This window comes from Poeciliopsis prolifica, unplaced genomic scaffold (assembly GCF_027474105.1).
Source record: "Poeciliopsis prolifica strain line A6 unplaced genomic scaffold, Auburn_PproV2 SCAFFOLD011, whole genome shotgun sequence".
Taxonomy (NCBI): Eukaryota; Metazoa; Chordata; class Actinopteri; order Cyprinodontiformes; family Poeciliidae; genus Poeciliopsis; species Poeciliopsis prolifica.
In genome coordinates, this window is record NW_026562386.1 from 451162 (window position 1) to 472990 (window position 21829).

A 21829-nucleotide genomic window follows, 5' to 3' on the forward strand; every position below is an offset into this window, starting at 1 on the left:
TATGCTGAGATTTTATCTCATAAAATGCCAAATTACTGTCACTGTTACAAACTGAAAGTTTCACTAATATCCTCATGAGATAAGAGTTGTTACAGGTTACATAACCAGCTTGCTATACTTACGCATCTGTGCTCATATAAAGACAACCATGAAATGGAGGAGACCTCCATCAGAATATAATCAATTTGTAAAACAGTCAAATGAAGGATTCTGGCACACAAACTAAGAAAAGCCTGTTACGTTCTATTTATTATTTTCAGGATGCATAAACCGACCTGAAGTCCATTTATCTGTTCTCCCTATTCCATCTCAACATTTCCTTTTGTACACCATCTTTTCAGCCCGTCTCATCATCGCTCAAGGCAGGCACTATTTTCTGCTGGGCAATTAATAAGACTTCTTCTAATTTTTTTTTTCCCCCTCCTCTTTGCAATCACCCCGTAGTACGTCACTCGGTTGTGACGTCAATGTTATATCATTCCACATGGCTTAACAGCGAGCTAACGTGACAGCTGAGAGCTGCCCTGTACTTTCACCGCTCTCCCTGCAGCCTTCCCCTCCACAGTCTGCTCCTCTGTTCTTGTCTATATTTTGGAAGGAGGGGAAAGAGAGGGGGGATTAAGTGTTTTATTTACCCCTGCCTGCCCCTGTAGAGTGGAGCCACACGAAAACAGTGTACAATCTTTCAATTTGCGTAGCGCTCGCAGCATGGCCTCTGAGGTCTTCCGTGTCAATCTAATTGAATATTTTTACCCTGGAAGCGTGAACACAAAATACTCTTTAACAAATAATAATATATATTTAGCTGACTCTTTCTAATTTTACACAATTTGGAGAGTGTATTTCCGGTGTGAAATTCTTTATTCTGGTATTTTACATAAATAATTTGTCTCATTTATCAACATATTAAACAAGCAGAATGTTTTACTTTCAACAATTTAGCAGTATATTTAAGTTGGTATATTTTATAAATGCAAACTTAATTCATCCCTTCATGTTGGCAATAGAAATTCACCAATCAACAAGAGTCTGAAATTGGCTAATTGTCTCTTTATCAGCTCTGTTGGTAATCATCAGGTAAAATGCAAAATTTTCCCTGATCATTATTTAATGATTAGTTATTCATTAAATGCACCAGAACACAGAACTCCCTCCATTTTCACTTTGTAATTGAAATAAGCAATAGAGAATGTACTTGGATGCATTTTGCTGGTGCTTTGAGTAGAAATCGGATAAGGACAAATATGTTGATGTATAAACTTGAAATGTCATCGTATTTAATTGGATTATATGCTGCTATCTATTTTGAACATCAAGGAAAACCAGTATCTAAATGGAAAAGGCAGATTGATGTAACCCTAATGCATTCTTGGAAATGTTAAAGAATAAAAATAAAAGAAACCTGATTGAAACGTATTCTGATATCACACTATTAACTGTGATACCAGAATGGAAAAGGAAAGAAACAAGTATGGGTGTTGTTTCCCAGGCAGTTTAAACTTCACGCACTGTACACATAAATATACAAACTTATGAGCTCAGACTGGTGCAGCGACTTTTTGTTTATCAAGAATTACAACAATAACACCTTCTGAAAAAAGAAAAAAAAATGAGTGACTGGAACAAGCTGAACTTATTTCCTTTTCTGTGACATATCAATGGCAGACAGGATTGTTTTTGTGAAAGACTTATAAAATACATGCAACAGACAGAAAATTAGCTATTGATATATTTTGATTAGTCTTCTTACACAATTCATAATTAGCCTTTTGGCATCATCTGCATGTAAAAAAAATATACTTGCTTGCTTGATTTTAATATTATACTCAACTAAAGCTCAGAGTTTTAAAAATAAATATTTGAAAAAACTAAATTAACAACATTAAATAAAGACATTAAATGAAATGAAAGATAATGAAATATTATTCTTTTTCTCTAAAATATATGCTGATAAGGGCTTATCAAGCTGAGTTTTAGTGAAATTCCCTGTGCTGTTCAGTCATTGACATTCAGAATGCACAGGTGAAAAAAAAATCTATTTTCAAATTTCCATTTAATTCCTGTTGATATTTGCATGTTCTTTGCAAGCTCGTAAAAATGAAAACAGAAGTCCTTTCTTTGATATGTTTACATAGTTATTTCTACTGAAATGTGCTGGGCAAAAAAATAAAAGTATTATTTTCAGGTTTTTATTACTGACAGGCGTCATGCAGGAAAATAAAAAGAAAAACAAACATCTCTTGCTCAAGCATGGGTAATCTACTGTAGCCTGACGGATAACAATTTCCCTCAGTGTTTATCACTTTGTGAATATTAGGCAACGACTAGTGGCACACAAAGTACAAAAATTATTTTCAGATGACTATACCAAATTACACCTGTTAGTGACACAGGTTTCTGTGAGCTGTAACCATCGGTGGGTGAATGCCATGTCTGCATGACCACTCTCATTTTTATTATTTTTTTTCCTTTTACAACCAAGCCAGTAAGGCAATCCTGTCATCAGACTCTGTGACATGTACGCATTGCTGGGGGCACAAGTCTGAACTACAGCAGCCACATTAATCAATCGCCACACAAGGAATCCATTATTCTGAAATGTAACAAAAAGTTAGCCGCTTTGTTGAAGAGTCAGATTTATATTTAAATAAATTAATAAAATTGTCTGTCATACTCTTCTACTTTATGGTTTTCTCCCAAATAATCAGCTGCAACATAGCCTCAGCAGTGAACAAACTGCAAGAAGCTAAGTTTAAGTTTAAACAGCACCTGGACACGACAGTGTGATAAATCCCAGGCAGAATTATTTTAGGGCAGAAGCTTAAATGTAAAGAAAAGGATACACACAACTGATCCTGGCTGCTGCCTGCTTGCTCCGTGCACACGCAGCATGCTTGAAACACTAAGTGAAGGTACGTGGTATGAACTGTAAAATGACTTCAGTATGTTGCATTTCATTTAATGCACTGGCTAGAGCAAACATATTCCTGTCAGTACAAATAAAACCAAAATAAGCCCAGAAACATTTATGTAATCTCCATTTTCACAGAAGACTTAAGCTTGTCGACGTTAGGTTAGTTGAGGCTGCCAGCTTTATCAACTCATCTCATCAGTTGGAGTTTGTTAAAGTATGGCTAGTGAGGAAGAAATTTGTGATTTTCTATCGGGCATCAAAAATGGTACAATCCTGTGCTTTTCCAGGTCTTGTAGTTACTTGGAAATTGATTGGACAAAAGCAACAAACTCAACAAGAAGGTGTTATTGTTGTAATTCTTATGTGTGTACAACCAAACACCACACAATAAAGGCATTCAACCTAAATTTTAAAAAAAGATACGCAGCTGCACAGCCACTTTTCACCTATCAAGGCTGGGCTATAAATGATAAAAGAAATGTATTGCTGTGGTATTGCTGAAAATTTTGATGACAATATAAATACAATCAAACAGCGTTTTCAAATTTTTTTTACACATTACGACAGTGTTTCTCAATCACTATCTGTGGGCTTCAGCATCTCAGCCATAAAAACTGTATCCCCTGTTTGAGAAGAGAAGGAAGTTTAAAGTTCATCCACCTGTCCAAATATTTTAGAGATATTCAGTGTTTTGCATATTATATTTTACTAAATGCTATGTCCAAGAAGTCCTTCATAACTTAAGTTTTGCATATAGTAATACAGCAATGGCAGTTGAATATAACATGCAGTTCTAACTTTGAATAAAGTAATCCATGCTAGAGAACATATGAATACTAAGTGAGATCTACTGTTGATCAAATGTTATTTTCAAACATGTATATGGCACTAAATATAATAAATGTTATTAATAATCAGAAAGTGACTCTCTTGCCTATTTATAACAGATTCTGATTTGTCTTAGAAGGGAAAATTTCCTGGTTGGGACATCCCTACGTCAGAAACTTATGAAATTATCCAGAAATGTTCCTGTACTGATGTCAGGTCTATGAATCATGAGGTCTATTTGTATTTGTAGAAGAAGTCCATTATAAACTTCTGCGTCACATCGGTGAGGTTCCCCACCAGGACAATGTCAACCTCCGCAGACATCCGTTACACATGTCCTCCATTGTTTATTACAACCATAATACTCGTCTGTAACAAGTGTCTGGGAACCATCGTTTGGCAGTTCTAGAGAACTCTACGCCTTCTCTGAAGTTTGCTTCCACTGTAGACAAGACGTGCAGGTTATCACTCTTTAAAAAAAAAAAAAAGGCAATCTACATGCTAGACATTGTCAATCCCTTCCTTTTGTGGGAACACATTGTTTATGCTTCTGGCACAGAGGTTTTCCGAGGAGAGCGTGTTGTCCACAGAGGTTATAAAGTTCACAATGGTGTCAATGTGCTAAGAGCAGGAGTGGCTATTTCCACCAGCACTGAAACTGAGAGAGGGGGACATTATCAATCATGTCACAGACTGTAAGTGATATAACTTTGCAGACAACTCATTGAACATAATTTAATATCTTTAAATTGTGACAATATGTCTCAAAATTATATATGTTAGAAGGTTATCTTCACAACCAAGGGTCAAGACAAGTTCTTACAAAAAAGACGGTTATGATCCTAAAATTATAAGCGCTTTCAAATATGGTCCATTTTTACGTGCCATCCTGAACAAATATTTTACTCTTGTACGAATGTGACGCTTAAACTATGCCTACCACACTGATGAACTCAGTGCCTGAAAAACCACGTGTTGCTGTTAATGGACGAACAATTCTCCTGTATTTGCGAGCGAAAGACAGAAACCAGTGACCCTGTCAAACAAGAGGGGGGCAGAGCGTGCACGGACTGCTTTGTGTGCAGAACGTGTGTGAAGATGAAGAACATGTACGACATTACCAGTGAACCCAGAGTGACTCCTTTCAAAATGATTCTTTGTACTTGCTTTTTGCCTGCCTCTGACGCAAAGGCTGTCCATTTTTGAGCAATATCGCAATTGAATCACACAATATAACAAAGAGTTGTTATTCTACTGAAGATACTTTCTTGTGCAAAGTTTGCAATCCTTCCCAGTAGAGTAATTCTGTGTCCTACAGGGGAGACAAACAGATAACAAAGAGCGGTAGATAGAACACAAAACAACTATGACGAACATCTAAAAGTGTTCTGCAGGATTATATATAAGCAACCCATATGAAGGATCAGAAGGCTAGCATTTACATTTTTTTTTTTACTAATGTACATATAGGAATTCAGTTCAAGTGGAAATCACTGGAGCATATTCAGACAAACCCATTTTTGAAATTATCTTCCATTGGTTTCCAAGAAAAACTTTAATTAAAATACAGAAAAGTCAGTAAAATGTCAAAGCATAACTGATAATAACTCCCCACAAGTTTAGGTTATTTTGATAACCAGCTAATTCGTGTTGTTACGACTGGCTCAAATAATTTGTCAAAAACGATGTCCGGTCTCAGCTTTGAGCAGATAAACAAAACAAAAAGGACTTTTGGGGCCTTGACTGTTTTAAATGTGTACCTGGTAAATTAGAGGCTAATTACTATCAGGTGAAGAACTTAAAAACAGCATCACAAAAACTAACTATAAAATAGAACAGCAACTGCCTCTGTGTATTTAGTTTATGCCTCTAGTTTATGTTAGTTTCTTTTTCTCCGCTTAGTAATACACTTAAATCCATCTGATCTGACGGGGTTTTTTGGTATGCATAAAGATCCCTTTTGGATCTAAAACATTTGTACCTCATTGGATAAAGCTTTTTCTATAGAATTGTAGGGACTATTTTAGCACGTCATGCTATTCTACAAATAGAATTAAACACAATGTGGTAAATGGAGAAAAACATATGTTGAAACGGAAAACAGAACAACCGAGACAATCTAGACATGCAATTTTAGTTCTCTTATCATTCCTCCCAAAGCTCGAAGGACACAGAAACAATGTGCGTGATCTGATGGCCTGGCATCTACTTCAGAATAGCCTGCTTTGTTTTTAAAATATGTTGTTGACAGTTATATCTACTACGTGTTTTACGTATAGATGAAGGCAACAGTTGTGTACAGAAAGCTTTTAAGTCGAGGCACGATGCATGTAATATGAAACCCGCCGACACCACAATGGAAAGTGTCCCCATTATCTTATGAATGTAAACAACAAGGCTTGTCACAGATTGTACAAGTTTATGTTCGCCAGGAGGACAGCTAGGGACTGATTAAGCTGCTCACCGTCAATATGTGTTGTCGACAGTCATGTGAAACTGCAGCCCACATCACTGGTCGTACTGTTGACTGTGTTGCTATTCTGCCGACAAGCTTCAGATTTCTTCATTTTTAACTGATACAAACCTTACGAAATGTAGGAAATGCAAGAAGATGGAAAAAGACTTTGTGAAGCAGACCTTATAGACTTAGATAATGCAATATAGCTACTGCCAAGCTAAAATGGGCAATGCATCTTTTCTATTCAGACAACGTGATATTCTTCTCATACACGGAGCTGACTGCAATCGTAACACAAAAACTAAGAAAAGTTACTAGGAAAGTAAGCATAGGGCTTTTTGTTAGTTTCAAAAATGCTAGCTTTGAAACATGCAGCTTTTATGGTTGTAAATGCTTTTAATGAGAAGTCAGAGAAGGAAGAGCATGGTACAGCTGACTCCATACCGTCAGTCAGGTGGCTGAAACAAAGTTTTGACCCTTCATGCTGTCTTTACGCAAGAAAGAAAAACCTTCTGTTTGGAAATATTTTGAAAACCACAATCACTGATGAAATGTGTGGTAGAACTATAATGTATGTAGCTATAAGTCATGTCTTTCAAGCAGTAATCAAACCAGACAACACTGATTAACCAGTGAATATCTGCTTATTGTAACTGTGTTAAGATTTCAAGAATATTAGAAAGTTATCCTAAGGTGATATTATTGGTAAATGTTGCTACGATGACTTCAGATCTAATAAATCCACATGCTGTCCTCCCTCCTATCGTTCTCATGTGTGTTTCCAAAACATTCTGTGATCTAGCATCTCTGGCACTATGACTTTAAGTCAGATCGTTTATGTGCATCTTCTGAAGCCAGACTCCATTAATCAGGGTAAGCATCTCACTGACATGCAAAGTTTTAATACTCCTGGACAATTTCTGATACAAAATTGTTATCACTGCATTCCAAGCAGCTCTTTTCAACATCAATATTGGATACAGTAATACAGTGATGACAGTTAAGGTAATATATTATTGAGCAGCTGTGCTCAATAATACAAGTTATATTATTGAAACCTATAAGAAAAATGATAGGTTTAATTTTCTACACATAAAGCACTTGCAAACTTTTTTTTTATGGCAGATGTTTTGCTTAAATGAATGGTCTAAATGAATGTGAATAAAGTTCGACAAAAACAGAGATAGCCCTTCTACGTCACTCTTTAGAAATGCAATGCTGCTTTCAGTCACTTTAGACTACACACTCAGTGACGCTGATGTCAAATAGTTACATGACACTGACTCATGACTTGAAGTTGTCTGACAATTTGCTTATCGTAGTGGCAAAACTGATCATTTTCTTCTGCTGGGCTTGAGCTGCTTTCTGTCATGACATGGGTGCTTTCCACTCGCGTGCACGGCGAGCAGTTGTGGATTATCTGCGGGCCTATTTCTGCGACTACAACAACAAACCCTGGTCCTGCAGAGGGCGGGGGGTGGATGGGATAGGGGTGAGGTGACCTACCTGCTCTCTAGATATGCAGGGCAACGAGGGTCTGCGGGGCATTTTACAGCTGCCATAATAGCTGGTCGACGTTTCCCCCAGTGAAACGCAACTGGACCGTCTCCTCGGTTTGATCACCGGGACCTTTTCCTCCGCGCTGGAAACCCCACTCGGCGCTTCCCTCGTCTGGCAGTAGCGGTCGAAACAGATGCCCAGCAGGGAGCCAGAAACCCCCGCAAAGCAGGCCAGGAGCGGTCTGAGCAGTGCGGGCAGAGCGCTCAAACTTGTGAGGGAGAGCAGCCACACCACGCTGGCGAACACCAGGACGAGGACGCTGTGCTTGAGTTTGAGCGTCGGGATGAGCGTGAGCAGACCCACGCATCCCAACACGAACAGCAACCTGCCCACCATTTGCATCTGGTGCTGGTCCTCTCCCCATTGCAAGAACCGCAGAACCAGAAAATCCCCGAGGTAGCACGAAGCTGGCAGTGACAGGAGCCACGATCTGCTGCTCTGCTTCTTCTTCCTCCTCAGGTAAAAGGTGAGGAAGAAGAACGCACATCCTATGCTGAACAGGGGACAGATGGACTGGGAGAAGCCCAGCAAAAAAGTCCGCAGATCCCACACCGAGTCACTTTGCAAGCTCCTGGAAATGAGGAAAGAGACGGCGAAAACAACAAAGGCGCCCACGTATAGGGCAGACACCTTCAGCAGTTTGGAATTGAGGACGTCTTCGTTACAAAACCTGCACACGCTGAACAAAAATCCTCTCTGATGGTCCTGTTTCAGGGGGGTGACGCAGCTCTTCACATAGCCGTTCCTGAAGCCCTCTGAGCTGTTTACACTTCCAGTCCCGTCGTGGTGCCTTAGTTTACCGTGCAAAACCTCTCCTTCCTCCCGTGCGGCCATAGCTTCGAGTCCTGCTCCTCGTTATCTTCTCAAAGGTCGCCTGCGTGCAACTATTCACGGCGTATTAACGCTGAACTACATGACAGCAAACGCGCTCCATGGTCACTCAAACGTGTTCCAGCACTTGGACTAAAGAAAGAAGGTGAGATGTTGTTTTTACAGAAATTGGGCTCTCCGTCGCCGCCTACAGCCCACAACTGAGTACTTCAGGACCAGAGTGTGTGAGGTGTGATCTGTATGGGAGCCTGAGACAGCAATGTCACCGACTTGGAGAACTGCGAACCTTGGTTTGGATCAAAAGCACAGGCAGTTTCTTTAAACAAGATTTACGGACTAAGGCAGAAAATACCTTTGAATCATATCAATAAAATGTGTTTGCTTTTAAAGCAAAAAAAAAAAAAAAAAACACACACACTTTGTTAAGCAAGCTATAAAACTGATCAAATAATAAAATCTTAATCTTCAAATATCACAGAAAATGTTTAGTACAGATTCACACTAATTTTGTGTATGAAACTGCATGTACAAAACATCATCAGCATATGAGGAAATAATAATTTCATTGACGCAATAGTGCGTCAATAAACAGATGGATTTTGCATATCTTTGCATGTTCATAAAGCTATCTTGATAACAGATAGCTTTCCAAATTAACTTTATGCCTCTTTTGTCAAAGTTTGAAAACAGTGCTTCAACCTCTTATCTCCACATTCTCATTCTGCGTTTTTATTTTGTGCATGGTGTATCTGTTCAGAATACCAGACCCTTTTTCACTGAAGACCACACTGTTTCATAAAAACAGAATTACACAACTGAGCATAAGGAAATAAATATGAGCATGGCCAAAACTTCTCCAGAATGGAGCCAGGATGGTTCCAGGAGCTTAAACTCTTACCTTAAACTCTTACCTCTAAGGTCTGCCTCTAAGAATTATGTCACGCTAAAAGTAGCTCACAGGCAACTTGCATTTAAAGTTAGTACTATTGTTTTTTGACAAGTTTACTGGAAGACAATAATCAGTAGCAAATTTGGTGTTTTGCATATATCACACACAACAACACTTTGAAGTAAAGATATAATTTACTCAGCAAAACAAATCATTTGGCACTATATCCTTGCTAATACATCAGCTTACAACAACATGAGTTGTGAGTCCTTCTCACTAATTAAAAAGAGCTACCTCTAATGTCATTAGTTGCACATGCTCTTACAACAAATGTCGGCTAACAGGTAAGTGAAAGAGAAAAGTAAAGCGTTGTGTTCAGTATAGGCTACAGTGCTCTCCACTATGAGCCCCAGAGGGTTTTTAGATTTTTAGGTTCATTGGATGAAACTGTGAATCTAAAACAAATCAATATAACCTTTACCTCGAATACAAATAAATTTGGTAAGGGTTTATGGGGTTGTGGGTGTGATTGTTTTTTTGGAAATTATCACAACTGGTTGAAACTCACAGCTTGTTTGTGTTTTTTAATCACATATTAATATTGTTTTCTATTTTCTGCCAGAGTTTAATGCCAAGTCTGATAATCACTGGAAATGGCAAACATTTTGAAGTAGTTCATGTAGTATTTTTAACTGTTACTTTTTAAATAACCTTCATTTAATCAGTTAAAGTGCAATAACTTTAAACAATAAAGTCCAATTGAAATTTGGTTAAAAGGCTGTTTTTCACTGTAACATCTGACCCAGGTCCTGTTTGGTGGAAGCCTTTTATGTAACAAAGAACTTAAACTTTTGAATGAGACAATTTCAGACATTTCAGGCAGGAGAACAATCCCAACAGCCAGAGCACAGCAACTAATATTATGCTTTTCATCTCAGTCCACATGGGAGAAACATGCAGCTTTATAAGTTCACATATTTTTGCATCCACTGTGGCACTAAGGTTAGTTTCCACTAGAGGATGCTACAAACTACTTTAATCGGTTGTAATGAAAGTAAAACAATTCTGGAAATTGAAATGACAAAGTTACAGTAATTTTTTTGTAACATAAAAAATTGTGATATTTCTACATTGATTCATGAGTTCAGATTTTTGTTCAGTGTGTTGCAACTTAACATTTATTTGTACTTTTCTGTATCTCTGTATTTTTATTCTAAGTGTTGTATTTCTAATACTTTTGTATTCTTTTATGTTTTTGAATAAAATGAATTGATTTTGGCTGAACTAAGCGTCGTAAGATTTTAGCTGGTTCTACTTCAATCTTTAAGAATCTTAAGATTACTTTTGTTGTGACTCCAGTCACAACAAAAGTATTGAATGAAACAGTACAATTTCTCTTCCTATGTTCTGTCTATTTATTTCCTTTTAGATGTTGCAATATTCATTCAGAAAATGAATATTGAAGAACACAAACGTTAAAATTAAAGCGCAACCTTCGGATATATTTTAAAATTCAGCTTTTTAAAATTTGAGTTTGATTTTCTTTGCGCGTTTGAGCCTTCCGCGGCACCGTAGCAGTGATGTGGCTCAGGAAGCTGTCTTCCACGTCAGAAGGAAGAAGCAGAGAGCCGATAGACAGTTCACCGCTGGGGGCTCATCGGGCTTTTACACAAGTAAATAACTAAAGTTTGATTTTGGTAGCCACCTTTAAGAACTAGATATATGTTATAGCTGTAACGCTTATATTATTATATTTCATAAGCATGCGTGATATTGCTTGTTTTGCATATCTCAACATATAACACAGAAAGCTAATGTTACCGTCCTCCATTTCATTACAACGCTGGTCGAAAGCTAAGCTACTGTTAGCTAACAGGGGGTGCGGATTCGTGTATTTTGTATTATACCATAGCTATGTTAGATGTGTAACCAGCTAACTAGATAATTTAAGGTTGTTTGTTAGCATGTCCCCTCACCCAGCTGTTTGTTTTTGACGCAAACAACTCAATTTGTCGCAAAGAAGGCAAATCGCACTTTTGTGACTTTAGCTGCTTTAGCTAGCAGCTGTTTAGCTGGTTTGGATCGCCTTATATTGCGATGAGAACAACGCTAAAATTATTGTTAGCGAAAAATGAAAGATAATTTAATGAAATTGTGCCAGAATTCGTGGCGCTATCGATCTTTAATGCACAACCCCGGCAAACTGAACATGTGTAAGACCGTAGCAAAACGTATTGCCACAGAAAAATAAAAGAAAGCAAAGCAACTAAAACATTAGTATGTACACTAAGATTCGTTGAGATATTTCATCTGATACTGTTTTAATGTCAGCCATAGTGTGATATATAGAAACATCCTAAGTCAATGGAAGATTTAATAAATTGACCACACAGTTTTGTCTATGTGGCACCTGAGCCACCTTACAGTAGTCCTGGTGCCAGTGCCACGACCAGTCATCCCATGGTTACTTAAAGGAGAAGTTTATGTTACATGTTATAATTGTACCATTTGAAAATAAAGTTTCAAGACTTGATAGACCTCTTTGCAAAATATGTTTCATATGTTAGTGACCTATGTTAGATAAACTAAAGCTATAATCTGTAATGCACACAGCTATGTTTGCATCCCATCATCATTCAAATTTTAAGCAAACGTTTGTATTAATAGAGGAAAACAAAAATGAATATCTGAATTAGGTGTGTTTCCATCTGCTGATTTGGAGCACATCAAACATCTTTCCTTTTGTGCATTAGCTTTTTTTTGGAAATACCTAAACATCTCAAGCAAGTGTGAAAATTGTTGTTTTTTTCCTATGAAAGTGAGGAAGTTTTTTTTTTTTTATTCTGTTGTCTCCATTAACTGCTTCTAATACAATACTTCAAAACTCACATATAAAAATTCTGGTAACATTTACTGGCTCTGTTTCCTCCCCCCCACCCCCCTCATTTTAAAAACCCTTAGTTTTTAGTCACAAAAGGCAGTTTATGATTTTATATCAATGTGGTTCTCCAGTGTCACTACGAGAAGTTCCCTTGGGTAAACCAGACAAGTATCCATTCATCTTTAACATTCACTGATTCGTTTTCAACACAGAAGCATCAGATGAAGCAACAGTCACCAAAGCTTAAGTAAAAATAATGCACTTCAAACTTGTATTTTAGATTACATTTTTAGACAGAGCTTTATTTTAAGCAGCTTACAGGTTAACAGTAGATTCTAGGGTGATGCTTGGTGCAGCAGCTGGGCCAAGGTCACATTGACCTGTCACATGGGAAAGTTTGGAATCACATTAACAATCTCAGATAAAGAGAACTCTCCTTGTCCTAAGTACAAAAGCACAAACTGGGGAATTTTTTCCCCACGGCTCTCGTTAGACGGATATCCAAGTTCAACCTTCAATGACGTGTAGGTTACATTTTTCTGCTCTATAGTGAATAAATCTGATTAAAAGAGTTAAGTTAGCCTTAGCAGCAACCCAGTGCCTCCTAAACAATCAAAAAGCATAATCAGGACCCGAGCTTAAATAGTTGCACAACAAAGTAACACTACCAAGCTTAAAAAGGAAACTTAATAAACATTTATATTTATTGTTAAATTTAGAGCTAATGCTTTTCATACTTTTTGATGTATATGCAAATATATTTCTACACTCAACCCGGGAATGTTGGTAGAGCTGTGCTATTGGTTTGTTTTTTGTTTTTTCTGTTTGATAGCTCTTTTCACTGGAATGTTTTTTTTCCTCCATTTCTTGAAATCTAACACAAACTCTTAAAGAGAATGGCAATATTTAGAAAAAGGGTTACTATTTAACTATAAAAGATTCTTTGAAATGTTAGTTATATAATATGTAATCTCTCACAGGAACCATGTATAATTCCAAGAATGTGGTTGTGGAAATGTATTTTGTGTCAATTCTATTGCCACTGAATTAATAGTTCTTGACATTATTGATTTTTTCATTCCTTGTATTTCCAAGCTGCTGCTGTGTAAGACTACACAGTGCTTTACTCTGTTTAATTATCAGCCTTCTGTATTTGTTTTACTTCCTTGTTCAGACTTTGCTCAGTTAATATTGATGCTTTCTTTTGGAATATTTAGCTCATTTGCACTAGCATTTTCTCTGCCCTTTAATGACCTTCTCACTTTTGTCTTGCTCATATAGGTATATGCCAGACAGCTTTTTCCACTGGGATTCTTCTGAAAACTCAGCAGCAAAATGACAGCTGCAGAAAATGTTTGTTACACTCTGATAAATGTAACCTCTGACTCGGAGCCCCCTTCTGAAGTCAGCTTAAAAACTGATCTGGGTAAGACTTTTTAATATGACCCCTAGTTCCCCAACTTTTGCTGTAGTTCATAGATCCTAATTTACTTGTAGTAAAAATACAGAAATTTAAACCTATGTATCTATTTCTCTTTTAGTAGTTGATAGAGTTTAATATGAACACCATTTCTCTTCAGAAAAGGGCGAGATCAAAGCAAAAACTGAAGCCCTGAAGAAGGTCATCATCATGATCCTGAATGGCGAGAAATTGCCAGGACTTCTGATGACCATTATTCGCTTTGTGCTGCCACTTCAAGACCACACCATAAAAAAGCTTCTGCTGGTTTTCTGGGAGATTGTTCCCAAAACAACTCCAGATGGCAAGCTGCTGCAGGAGATGATCCTGGTCTGTGATGCCTACAGGAAGGTGAGCTGACTGTGACCTCAATATGTCAAACAAACATTCAGTCAAACAAAAGATTCAGTCACAGAGAACAAAATCAGATAATATCCAGATTTTAGTAGTTTGTCATTTTTGTGACTTATAGAATTCATAAACTGTTTGACTAAATTTGGCTTAAAAAAACAAGAATTTTAAAGATACTGCCTCAGTTGTAGCTTTGGAAAATATATTTATATTAGTTAAAATTAACATTCGAGTTGAAAAAATTCACTTTTTTTTTTTTTTACAATGTAATAAGAACAGTTTGCTTTTGTTCTCTGCACATTTAGTTATTGCAAGTGTGTCTTAATTTCAGGACCTGCAGCATCCTATCTATTCATTAACCCCAGAGGGCACTGTAGTTTTTGGACATTAGGAAAAATTTCACAACTATTGAGACATGATTATATTTTTCAAGTTATAGTTTATTCTATGAAATATATAATGAATTGCTCCTGGATATATTGTTGTGCTGTTAGTAAAATTTGCTCAAAATTTTATGTTAGAAGGATATTTCAGTAATTGCATCAAAATTCATATATTTCTTTTTACAATGTTCTAAGAACAGTTTGCTTTTGTTCTCTGCACATTTAGTTATTGCAAATGTTTCTTTTAATTTCAGGACCTGCAGCATCCCAACGAGTTCATCCGTGGCTCCACCCTCCGTTTCCTCTGCAAGCTGAAGGAATCTGAGCTCCTCGAGCCTCTGATGCCAGCTATCCGGGCTTGCCTGGAGCACCGCCACAGCTACGTCCGCCGAAATGCTGTCCTTGCCATTTATACTATCTATAGGTACCAACAAGGGAATATCTTCTTACCCATCCACATTATGCCATTTGTTCATTTTTTTGTGAGTAATGAGCTACTTTATATTTTTTAGGAACTTCGAACATCTCATCCCAGATGCTCCAGAGTTGATCCATGATTTTCTTGTCAATGAAAAAGATGCCAGCTGTAAGAGAAATGCCTTCATGATGCTGATTCATGCAGATCAGGTTTGTTGCATTTCAGCATATAGTCTGTTTGTAGCAGGCTGTGATGTTTATGCAGACCTAAGCAACATCATCTGTTCCTGCAGGATCGAGCCCTTGATTACCTCAGCACATGTATAGATCAGGTTCATACATTCGGTGACATCCTGCAGCTGGTCATTGTGGAGCTGATATACAAGGTAGGAAATAGGCAGATTTATATAATTCAGGTTCTGAGTTAAATAAGAACGCAATAAAATAACCCAATGATTTGTTATTACTATTTCTATTCTCTGTGTTAGGTTTGCCATGCTAATCCATCGGAGCGCGCCCGCTTTATCCGATGCATCTACAATCTGCTGCAGTCTTCGAGTCCAGCTGTTAAGTATGAAGCTGCTGGGACTCTTGTTACTCTCTCCAGTGCTCCCACAGCCATTAAGGTACATATTTTACCCTACTGCTGTTGCACACCAGATACATTGTTGAATTGGACTGATATTTTTTTCTGACTATCATATAATTTTCTGGATCCCAGGCTGCTGCGCAGTGTTACATTGATTTGATCATCAAGGAGAGCGACAACAATGTCAAGCTGATCGTTCTCGACCGTCTGATTGAACTGAAGGACCATCCAACTCATGAGCGCGTACTTCAAGTAGGTTGATTCATGGCTGCTTTATCTTTTACTTTGAAATGTTTTCAATATTCAATTTATTGTTAGTTATGTGAGACTGTTGGGATGTAATCAGTTTAATGATGTATTTATGTATTTATCCAGGATCTAGTGATGGACATTCTGCGCGTCCTCAGCACCCCTGATCTGGAAGTCAGAAAGAAGACCTTACAGCTGGCCCTGGACCTCGTCTCCTCTCGTAATGTGGAAGAGGTCGGTTTTAAATGAAGTGTTACCATTTTTCAGGTGTTTTTATTTTTTCGGTGTCTTTTCTCTGACGGAGCTTGACTGCTTTGCAAATATTCCGACTTCTGTCTGCTTTCTAGTTGGTGATTGTTCTGAAGAAGGAGGTGATTAAAACAAACAATGTAACGGAGCACGAAGACACTGATAAGTACAGACAGCTGCTGGTTCGCACTCTCCACTCGTGCAGTGTGCGCTTCCCTGACATGGCAGCTAATGTCATACCTGTGGTGAGTTTTTTATGTTAACACCATGAGAAAATCTTTTCTAAACTGTTTTCCGTTTGTATAATTAGCTTAACAGAGGCTGGAATGAATGTATATGTTTTTTGATGGTTTTCAATCCCAGCTGATGGAATTCCTGAGTGACACTAATGAGGCAGCTGCTGCTGATGTGCTGGAGTTTGTGAGGGAGGCCATCCAGAGGTTCGACAACTTAAGACCTTTGATCATCGAGAAGATGCTGGAGGTTTTTCATGCCATTAAAACAGTCAAGTAAGCTTTCAGAAACACTTTTATTTATTACTCTCTGGAACCTTAAATACTTTTTTTAATAATGGGATTGCTATAAAGGATGCGTCAGATATTGTTTGTGTTGAATTTCTTGTAGAATATTCCAAGGATTTATTTGTTAATTTTGATCATTATATCTTACAGCTAATGAAATTCCCAAGTTTATCAGCTGTTTGAATATTAAAGAACCAATAAAAACGTATACAGAATGTTGGCATGACTTTCTCAATCTCAAGGAAGCCTTCTCAAGTGGAGTGTCATTCATACCGTCCACTTGGAGCATAAACCTAGAAAAGGCTGAGTGTTGAAAGTTTGTTGTCAAAGCTTAAAAATGGAAAGTTGAAAATGGAATAATTGTGATGTGGAAAAAAAGGCCCACATGCCATAGAGACACCGGAAGCCTTGAGATGATTGTGTGAATCCGTGGTCTTTCAGTAGTTTAAGGGAGATTGACAAGTCGTGGACTCTGAGCCAGAAACTATGTCTAAAGCGTCCTAACAAGTGTTAGACCAATACTAAATACAGCTTAGTTCACAACATCTAAGCTTCACTGTACATGTTTGTCACAATTGCTTTATTCCAGGATTTACAGGGGAGCACTCTGGATTTTAGGAGAATACTGCAGTACTAAGGAGGACATCCAGAGTGTGATGACTGAAGTACGCAGGTCTCTAGGAGAGGTGTGTGTGCTTAGTGATGTCTCTACGTTGTCATTGATTGATTATGGCAAATTTTATTAAAATGGTCAATTTAAATCTCTTACATGTATACTGGACAGATCCCAATAGTGGAGAATGAGATTAAAAAAGAGACGGGTGAGTTGAAACCAGAGGATGAAGTAAGCGCCGCTCCAGCTCAGAAGCTGGTGACGGAGATGGGAACCTACGTGACACAGAGTGCCCTGAGCTCCTCCAGGCCTTCAAAGAAAGAAGAGGACAGGTAAAATTTGCACATTGGAGTTGGATTACAAATCCACAGTTTAGAACTGGTTGTTTTTCTTGAGTTCCCATATGTCTCAATCTGTATTTTTTATTTTTCTTCCCAGGCCACCACTCCGAGGCTTCCTAATGGATGGAGACTTCTTTGTGGCGGCTTCCTTAGCCACAACACTCACCAAATTGGCCCTGCGTTACGTTTCAATTGTTCAAGACAAACAGAAACAAAATGTAAGTTATTCCGCCGATAAAGTGACTTGTACAACCCTTTATTTGTTTCAAAGCCATCTGCTTATTTCTCTAATCCCTCCCCCTCTCTGTGAATTTTCAGTCATTTGTAGCTGAAGCCATGCTGATTATGGTCACAGTGCTTCACCTGGGCAAGTCCTCACTGCCCAAGAAGCCAATTACAGATGATGATGTGGACCGCATCTCGTTGTGCCTGAAGGTCCTGTCAGAGTGCTCACCACTTATGAATGACATTTTCAACAAGGAATGCCGCAGATCCCTGTCGCATATGCTCACTGTCAGGCTGGAGGAGGAGAAGCTGTCACAGAAGGTAATGGTGGTTGAGTCACTGGGCTGAACGCTGTATTTAACCTCAGAATCATAGGTTCAGGAAGAAATCACATTTTTATGTTCTTGTTTTGTTTTTTTACGTGAAGTCAACTTGATTTGTCATACACTTTTTTTTTTAAAAAGCAAGGACAGACCAAAGTGTTGAACTTTAGAGAGGTGCAATAATAAAAACATGTTAGAAAGGAAAAATGTCTAAAACTAGATTTAGAAGAGGAGCGTCATCTTAGTTGTAGATTTAAAGGGAAATTTATGTTGAACATTTTTGCTCTTTCATGGAGGTGCTTTATTCTAGCTGAATATTTTTTTTCTACATAGTTTTATAATAATAATAAAAAGATGGGCATTAACATACTAATTTGATCAACATTTTGATAAGACTGCCAAAATCTGGTTGAACATCATACTTTTTCAACTGTGTGTCCTATTTCATTACATTAACAAAGATGCCACTAGAGCCCTTTAACAGTTCTGGTCACAATATAAGAACTTACAATCATTTGGATTCATGTTTTAATTGTAAATCATTTGTATTCATTTCTCAGTGATATGACAGGAAGAAGATCACTGAAATTTCTTGTTTTTAACAAAAGCAATATTTGTAGCCAGTTTGTTTTGACACCTCTATTCTTGCTCATGTTGTTAATCATAACATAGAATTATAGTCACAGATGGTAGTATGGATTTATAGAAAGTGATAACAGCAATATTTCACCTAGTACCATTCACGTAGCTTCTGCATCATTCCAAAGTTTGAACACATACTTTGTCATTTACATAAAATGAGCAAGTGTCTCCAGATATTTTTGAATTATGCTGTAGTAGTAGTACACAACACATTTCAAAGCTATGGTCATGAAGCAGATAAAGGATGATCCATAATAATCCTGATCACAGAAAGAATCTGAGAAACGAAACGTGACCGTGCAAGCAGACGACCCGATCTCCTTCATGCAACTCACAGCCAAAAATGAGATGACCTCTAAGGAGGACCAGTTTCAGCTGAGCTTGCTGGCTGCTATGGGTAACACTCAGAGGAAGGAGGCTGCTGACCCACTTGCATCAAAACTCAATAAGGTAAGCCACAAAGCCCTGCTGAGACGCATACAGAGGACAATACTTTGGCACTTTGAGTTTGAAAAGCTCACCTATCTATTCATTAACCAGGAGGGTGCTGTACTTTTTGGGCATTAAGAAAAATTACCGGTACACAACTATTGAGACATGATTATATTTTTCAAGTTATAGGTTATTCTATGAAATATATAATGACTTGCTCCTGGATATATTGTTGTGCTGTTCTGCTCTAAATGAATGCCAGTAATTGCATCAAACATGATGATTAAATACACTTTTGTCTAACTAGGTGACCCAGCTGACTGGATTCTCAGACCCAGTGTACGCTGAAGCCTATGTCCATGTTAACCAGTATGACATTGTGCTGGATGTGCTGGTGGTCAACCAAACAAGCGACACTCTTCAGAACTGCACTCTTGAGTTGGCCACTTTAGGTTTGTTTTATTAACTCCCTTCTGATCTGGTTTTGTTTCCTTTTTCTGTATTATTCTTCTAAATTGAGTGTTTTATTTTATTCCTCAGGGGATCTCAAGTTGGTTGAAAAACCTTCCCCTCTAACTCTGGCCCCTCATGATTTTGCAAACATAAAGGCTAATGTCAAGGTAGCTTCTACCGAGAATGGGATTATATTTGGCAACATTGGTAAGAGAAGAATGTCCGGAAGTTAATTTATATTTTGCTAGTGTGTGTTTTTAATTTGATTCTTTTTCCGCAGTCTATGATGTGTCCGGAGCTGCTAGCGACAGAAACTGTGTTGTCCTCAGCGACATTCATATTGACATCATGGATTACATCCAGCCAGCCTCCTGCACAGATGCAGAGTTCAGACAGATGTGGGCAGAGTTTGAATGGGAAAACAAGGTAAGTTTTGTGTTTCTAATAGATCAACAGCATCTGGGAATTTCAAGTGTTTCCCGCCCTTATTTAAAGAAATGCTGTTTCCATTTAACAACAAGTAATTCCAAAACCTGTCTTGATTGCAGGTCACAGTAAACACCAACATCACTGATCTGAATGAATATCTTCAGCATATCCTTAAGTCCACGAACATGAAGTGTTTGACTCCTGAAAAGGTGAGTTACTATAAACACAAGACTCAACAAGCTGTTTGTCCTCTGCTTGATTTTAAACAACATAATACTTTTTGGGATGTTTGTGTATTTGCTTGCTTGTAATTTCTTGTATTTGTCATCCCTCCATTTTACGTAGTTTTATTAATTCATTATTCCCAAAAAGATTTTATTCACATTCTCTTTTCTTTTGTTTTCTGAAATAAATCAGGCACTCTCCGGTTTCTGTGGCTTCATGGCCGCTAATCTGTATGCTCGCTCCATCTTTGGGGAAGATGCCCTGGCTAACGTCAGCATCGAGAAGCCCATTCACCTGGGGCCCGATGCACCGGTCACCGGACACATACGCATTAGGGCCAAAAGTCAGGTGGGTCACAACTGCTGTACATCAACTTGGTATTAATCTGGGAACTAAAAGCTCGACTGAATTTATTGATTCTGAATTCAAGCCATATGGCTGCTTTGTATTGTAGCTTAATATTAAAGTAATAATTCAATGTAGAAATGGGTACAAATAAGGAATGTGAGAATGTCTTACCTATTTTTACATTATTTTTTATGTTCCTGTTTTCTGTCTGTGTTGTAATAAATCTTTTCTTTCCACAGGGAATGGCACTGAGCCTCGGTGATAAGATCAACCTCTCTCAAAAAAAGGCTAATATCTGATATGTCTGCTTTTCTCTTGACATCTGTCTTGCCACCCTTGCATCTCCCTAAGAAGAAGTCAGTAATGTTAATACTTTGCTGCGTTTGTCCCCCCATTTATTTTTTACATTTCTCTAAACGCTACATCTGTTTTCTTTTTTCCTGTCCTTGTTAATTTTGAATAAACATATATTGAAGTTACAAGTGCCTCCAATTAAATAAATGTTTAGAACGGATTCCAGAGAATGGTTTCAGTTGCCTAAAGGTGGTTTTGCCCTTTAAGAGGACTCTGTGTCCAGCTTCATACCTCCAGGTACTAATTAGAATTCCTCACATTCCTCTCATGATATCTTGCACAGTTTGAAGCCAGTTGGTATTTGTCCTATCAGTACCTCCATAGGGACTAAAACACCAATCCAAGGCATACATGTAGTTCACGTAGAATATGAAGCAGTTGCGTAGAATATAATCAGCAATTTACAAGTTTTGAAATTGCTGTATTAATGAGACGGCTTTTGCGCAGGCGTCAATGTTTCATTTGCCCTCCTGTTTATAATTCATGAGGAAAGGTATATTTCTGGGAATGGGCCACAGGGTCACAGTCCTGCTCATACAGTTAAAGTATCTGGAGAATCTGTTCCTACAGGGGGTTAGATAAAGGCGGCAAGGTTGCTTTGAGGTCAGAACTTCAGCTGTGAAAATAAACAGTGGGCCGTCTGGCAGCTCTGCAGCTTTCCAGCTACTGTGTTCAAAGTGGAGTCTCTATTTTTATTTATTTAGTGTGCATATCAATCTTAGGGTGAGTGTTGCTACCAAAAAGGAAGAGCAAACTGCTTTGATCCGTTTGAAACAGCTTCTGTTTTTCTGAAATATTTTACACTTTAAAACGGATAATTAACATTCTTCACAAGAAATACTGCATTTTATTCTGTTGCCCAGAA

General features: G+C 37.9%; 2 protein-coding genes across 2 annotated transcripts in view; one reads left to right on the top strand and one right to left on the bottom strand.

Annotated features, from left to right (window-relative positions):
- pde3b (phosphodiesterase 3B) overlaps positions 1-8854 on the bottom strand; it is a 48036-nt gene extending 39182 nt beyond the window's left edge. The window contains exon 1 of the mRNA XM_055036437.1: positions 7707-8854. Coding sequence (XP_054892412.1) covers positions 7707-8594 — 888 coding nt within the window. The 5' untranslated portion in view covers positions 8595-8854. The remainder of the gene's footprint in view (positions 1-7706) is intronic.
- Positions 8855-11068: 2214 nt separating this feature from the next.
- On the top strand, positions 11069-21124 carry copb1 (COPI coat complex subunit beta 1). The gene is made up of 22 exons (XM_055036424.1): positions 11069-11153; positions 13643-13787; positions 13942-14171; positions 14809-14978; positions 15067-15181; positions 15265-15357; positions 15460-15597; positions 15693-15812; positions 15936-16043; positions 16157-16303; positions 16422-16567; positions 17169-17265; positions 17364-17524; positions 17631-17751; positions 17852-18079; positions 18994-19173; positions 19463-19607; positions 19696-19815; positions 19889-20034; positions 20157-20246; positions 20455-20610; positions 20850-21124. Exons 2-22 carry the CDS (start codon positions 13697-13699, stop codon positions 20907-20909), a joined length of 2862 nt encoding a protein of 953 aa, XP_054892399.1. The 5' UTR covers positions 11069-11153; positions 13643-13696; the 3' UTR covers positions 20910-21124.
- Positions 21125-21829: the final 705 nt, after the last annotated feature.

Bases quoted from the DNA above. Each gene is read 5' to 3' on its own strand.
- copb1 (XM_055036424.1), top strand. From the start codon at position 13,697: ATGACAGCTGCAGAAAATGTTTGTTACACTCTGATAAATGTAACCTCT. The intron at 17,752-17,851 runs GTAAGTTATTCC...GTGAATTTTCAG, and splicing joins AAGACAAACAGAAACAAAAT to TCATTTGTAGCTGAAGCCAT. The intron at 19,174-19,462 runs GTAAGCCACAAA...TTGTCTAACTAG, and splicing joins TTGCATCAAAACTCAATAAG to GTGACCCAGCTGACTGGATT.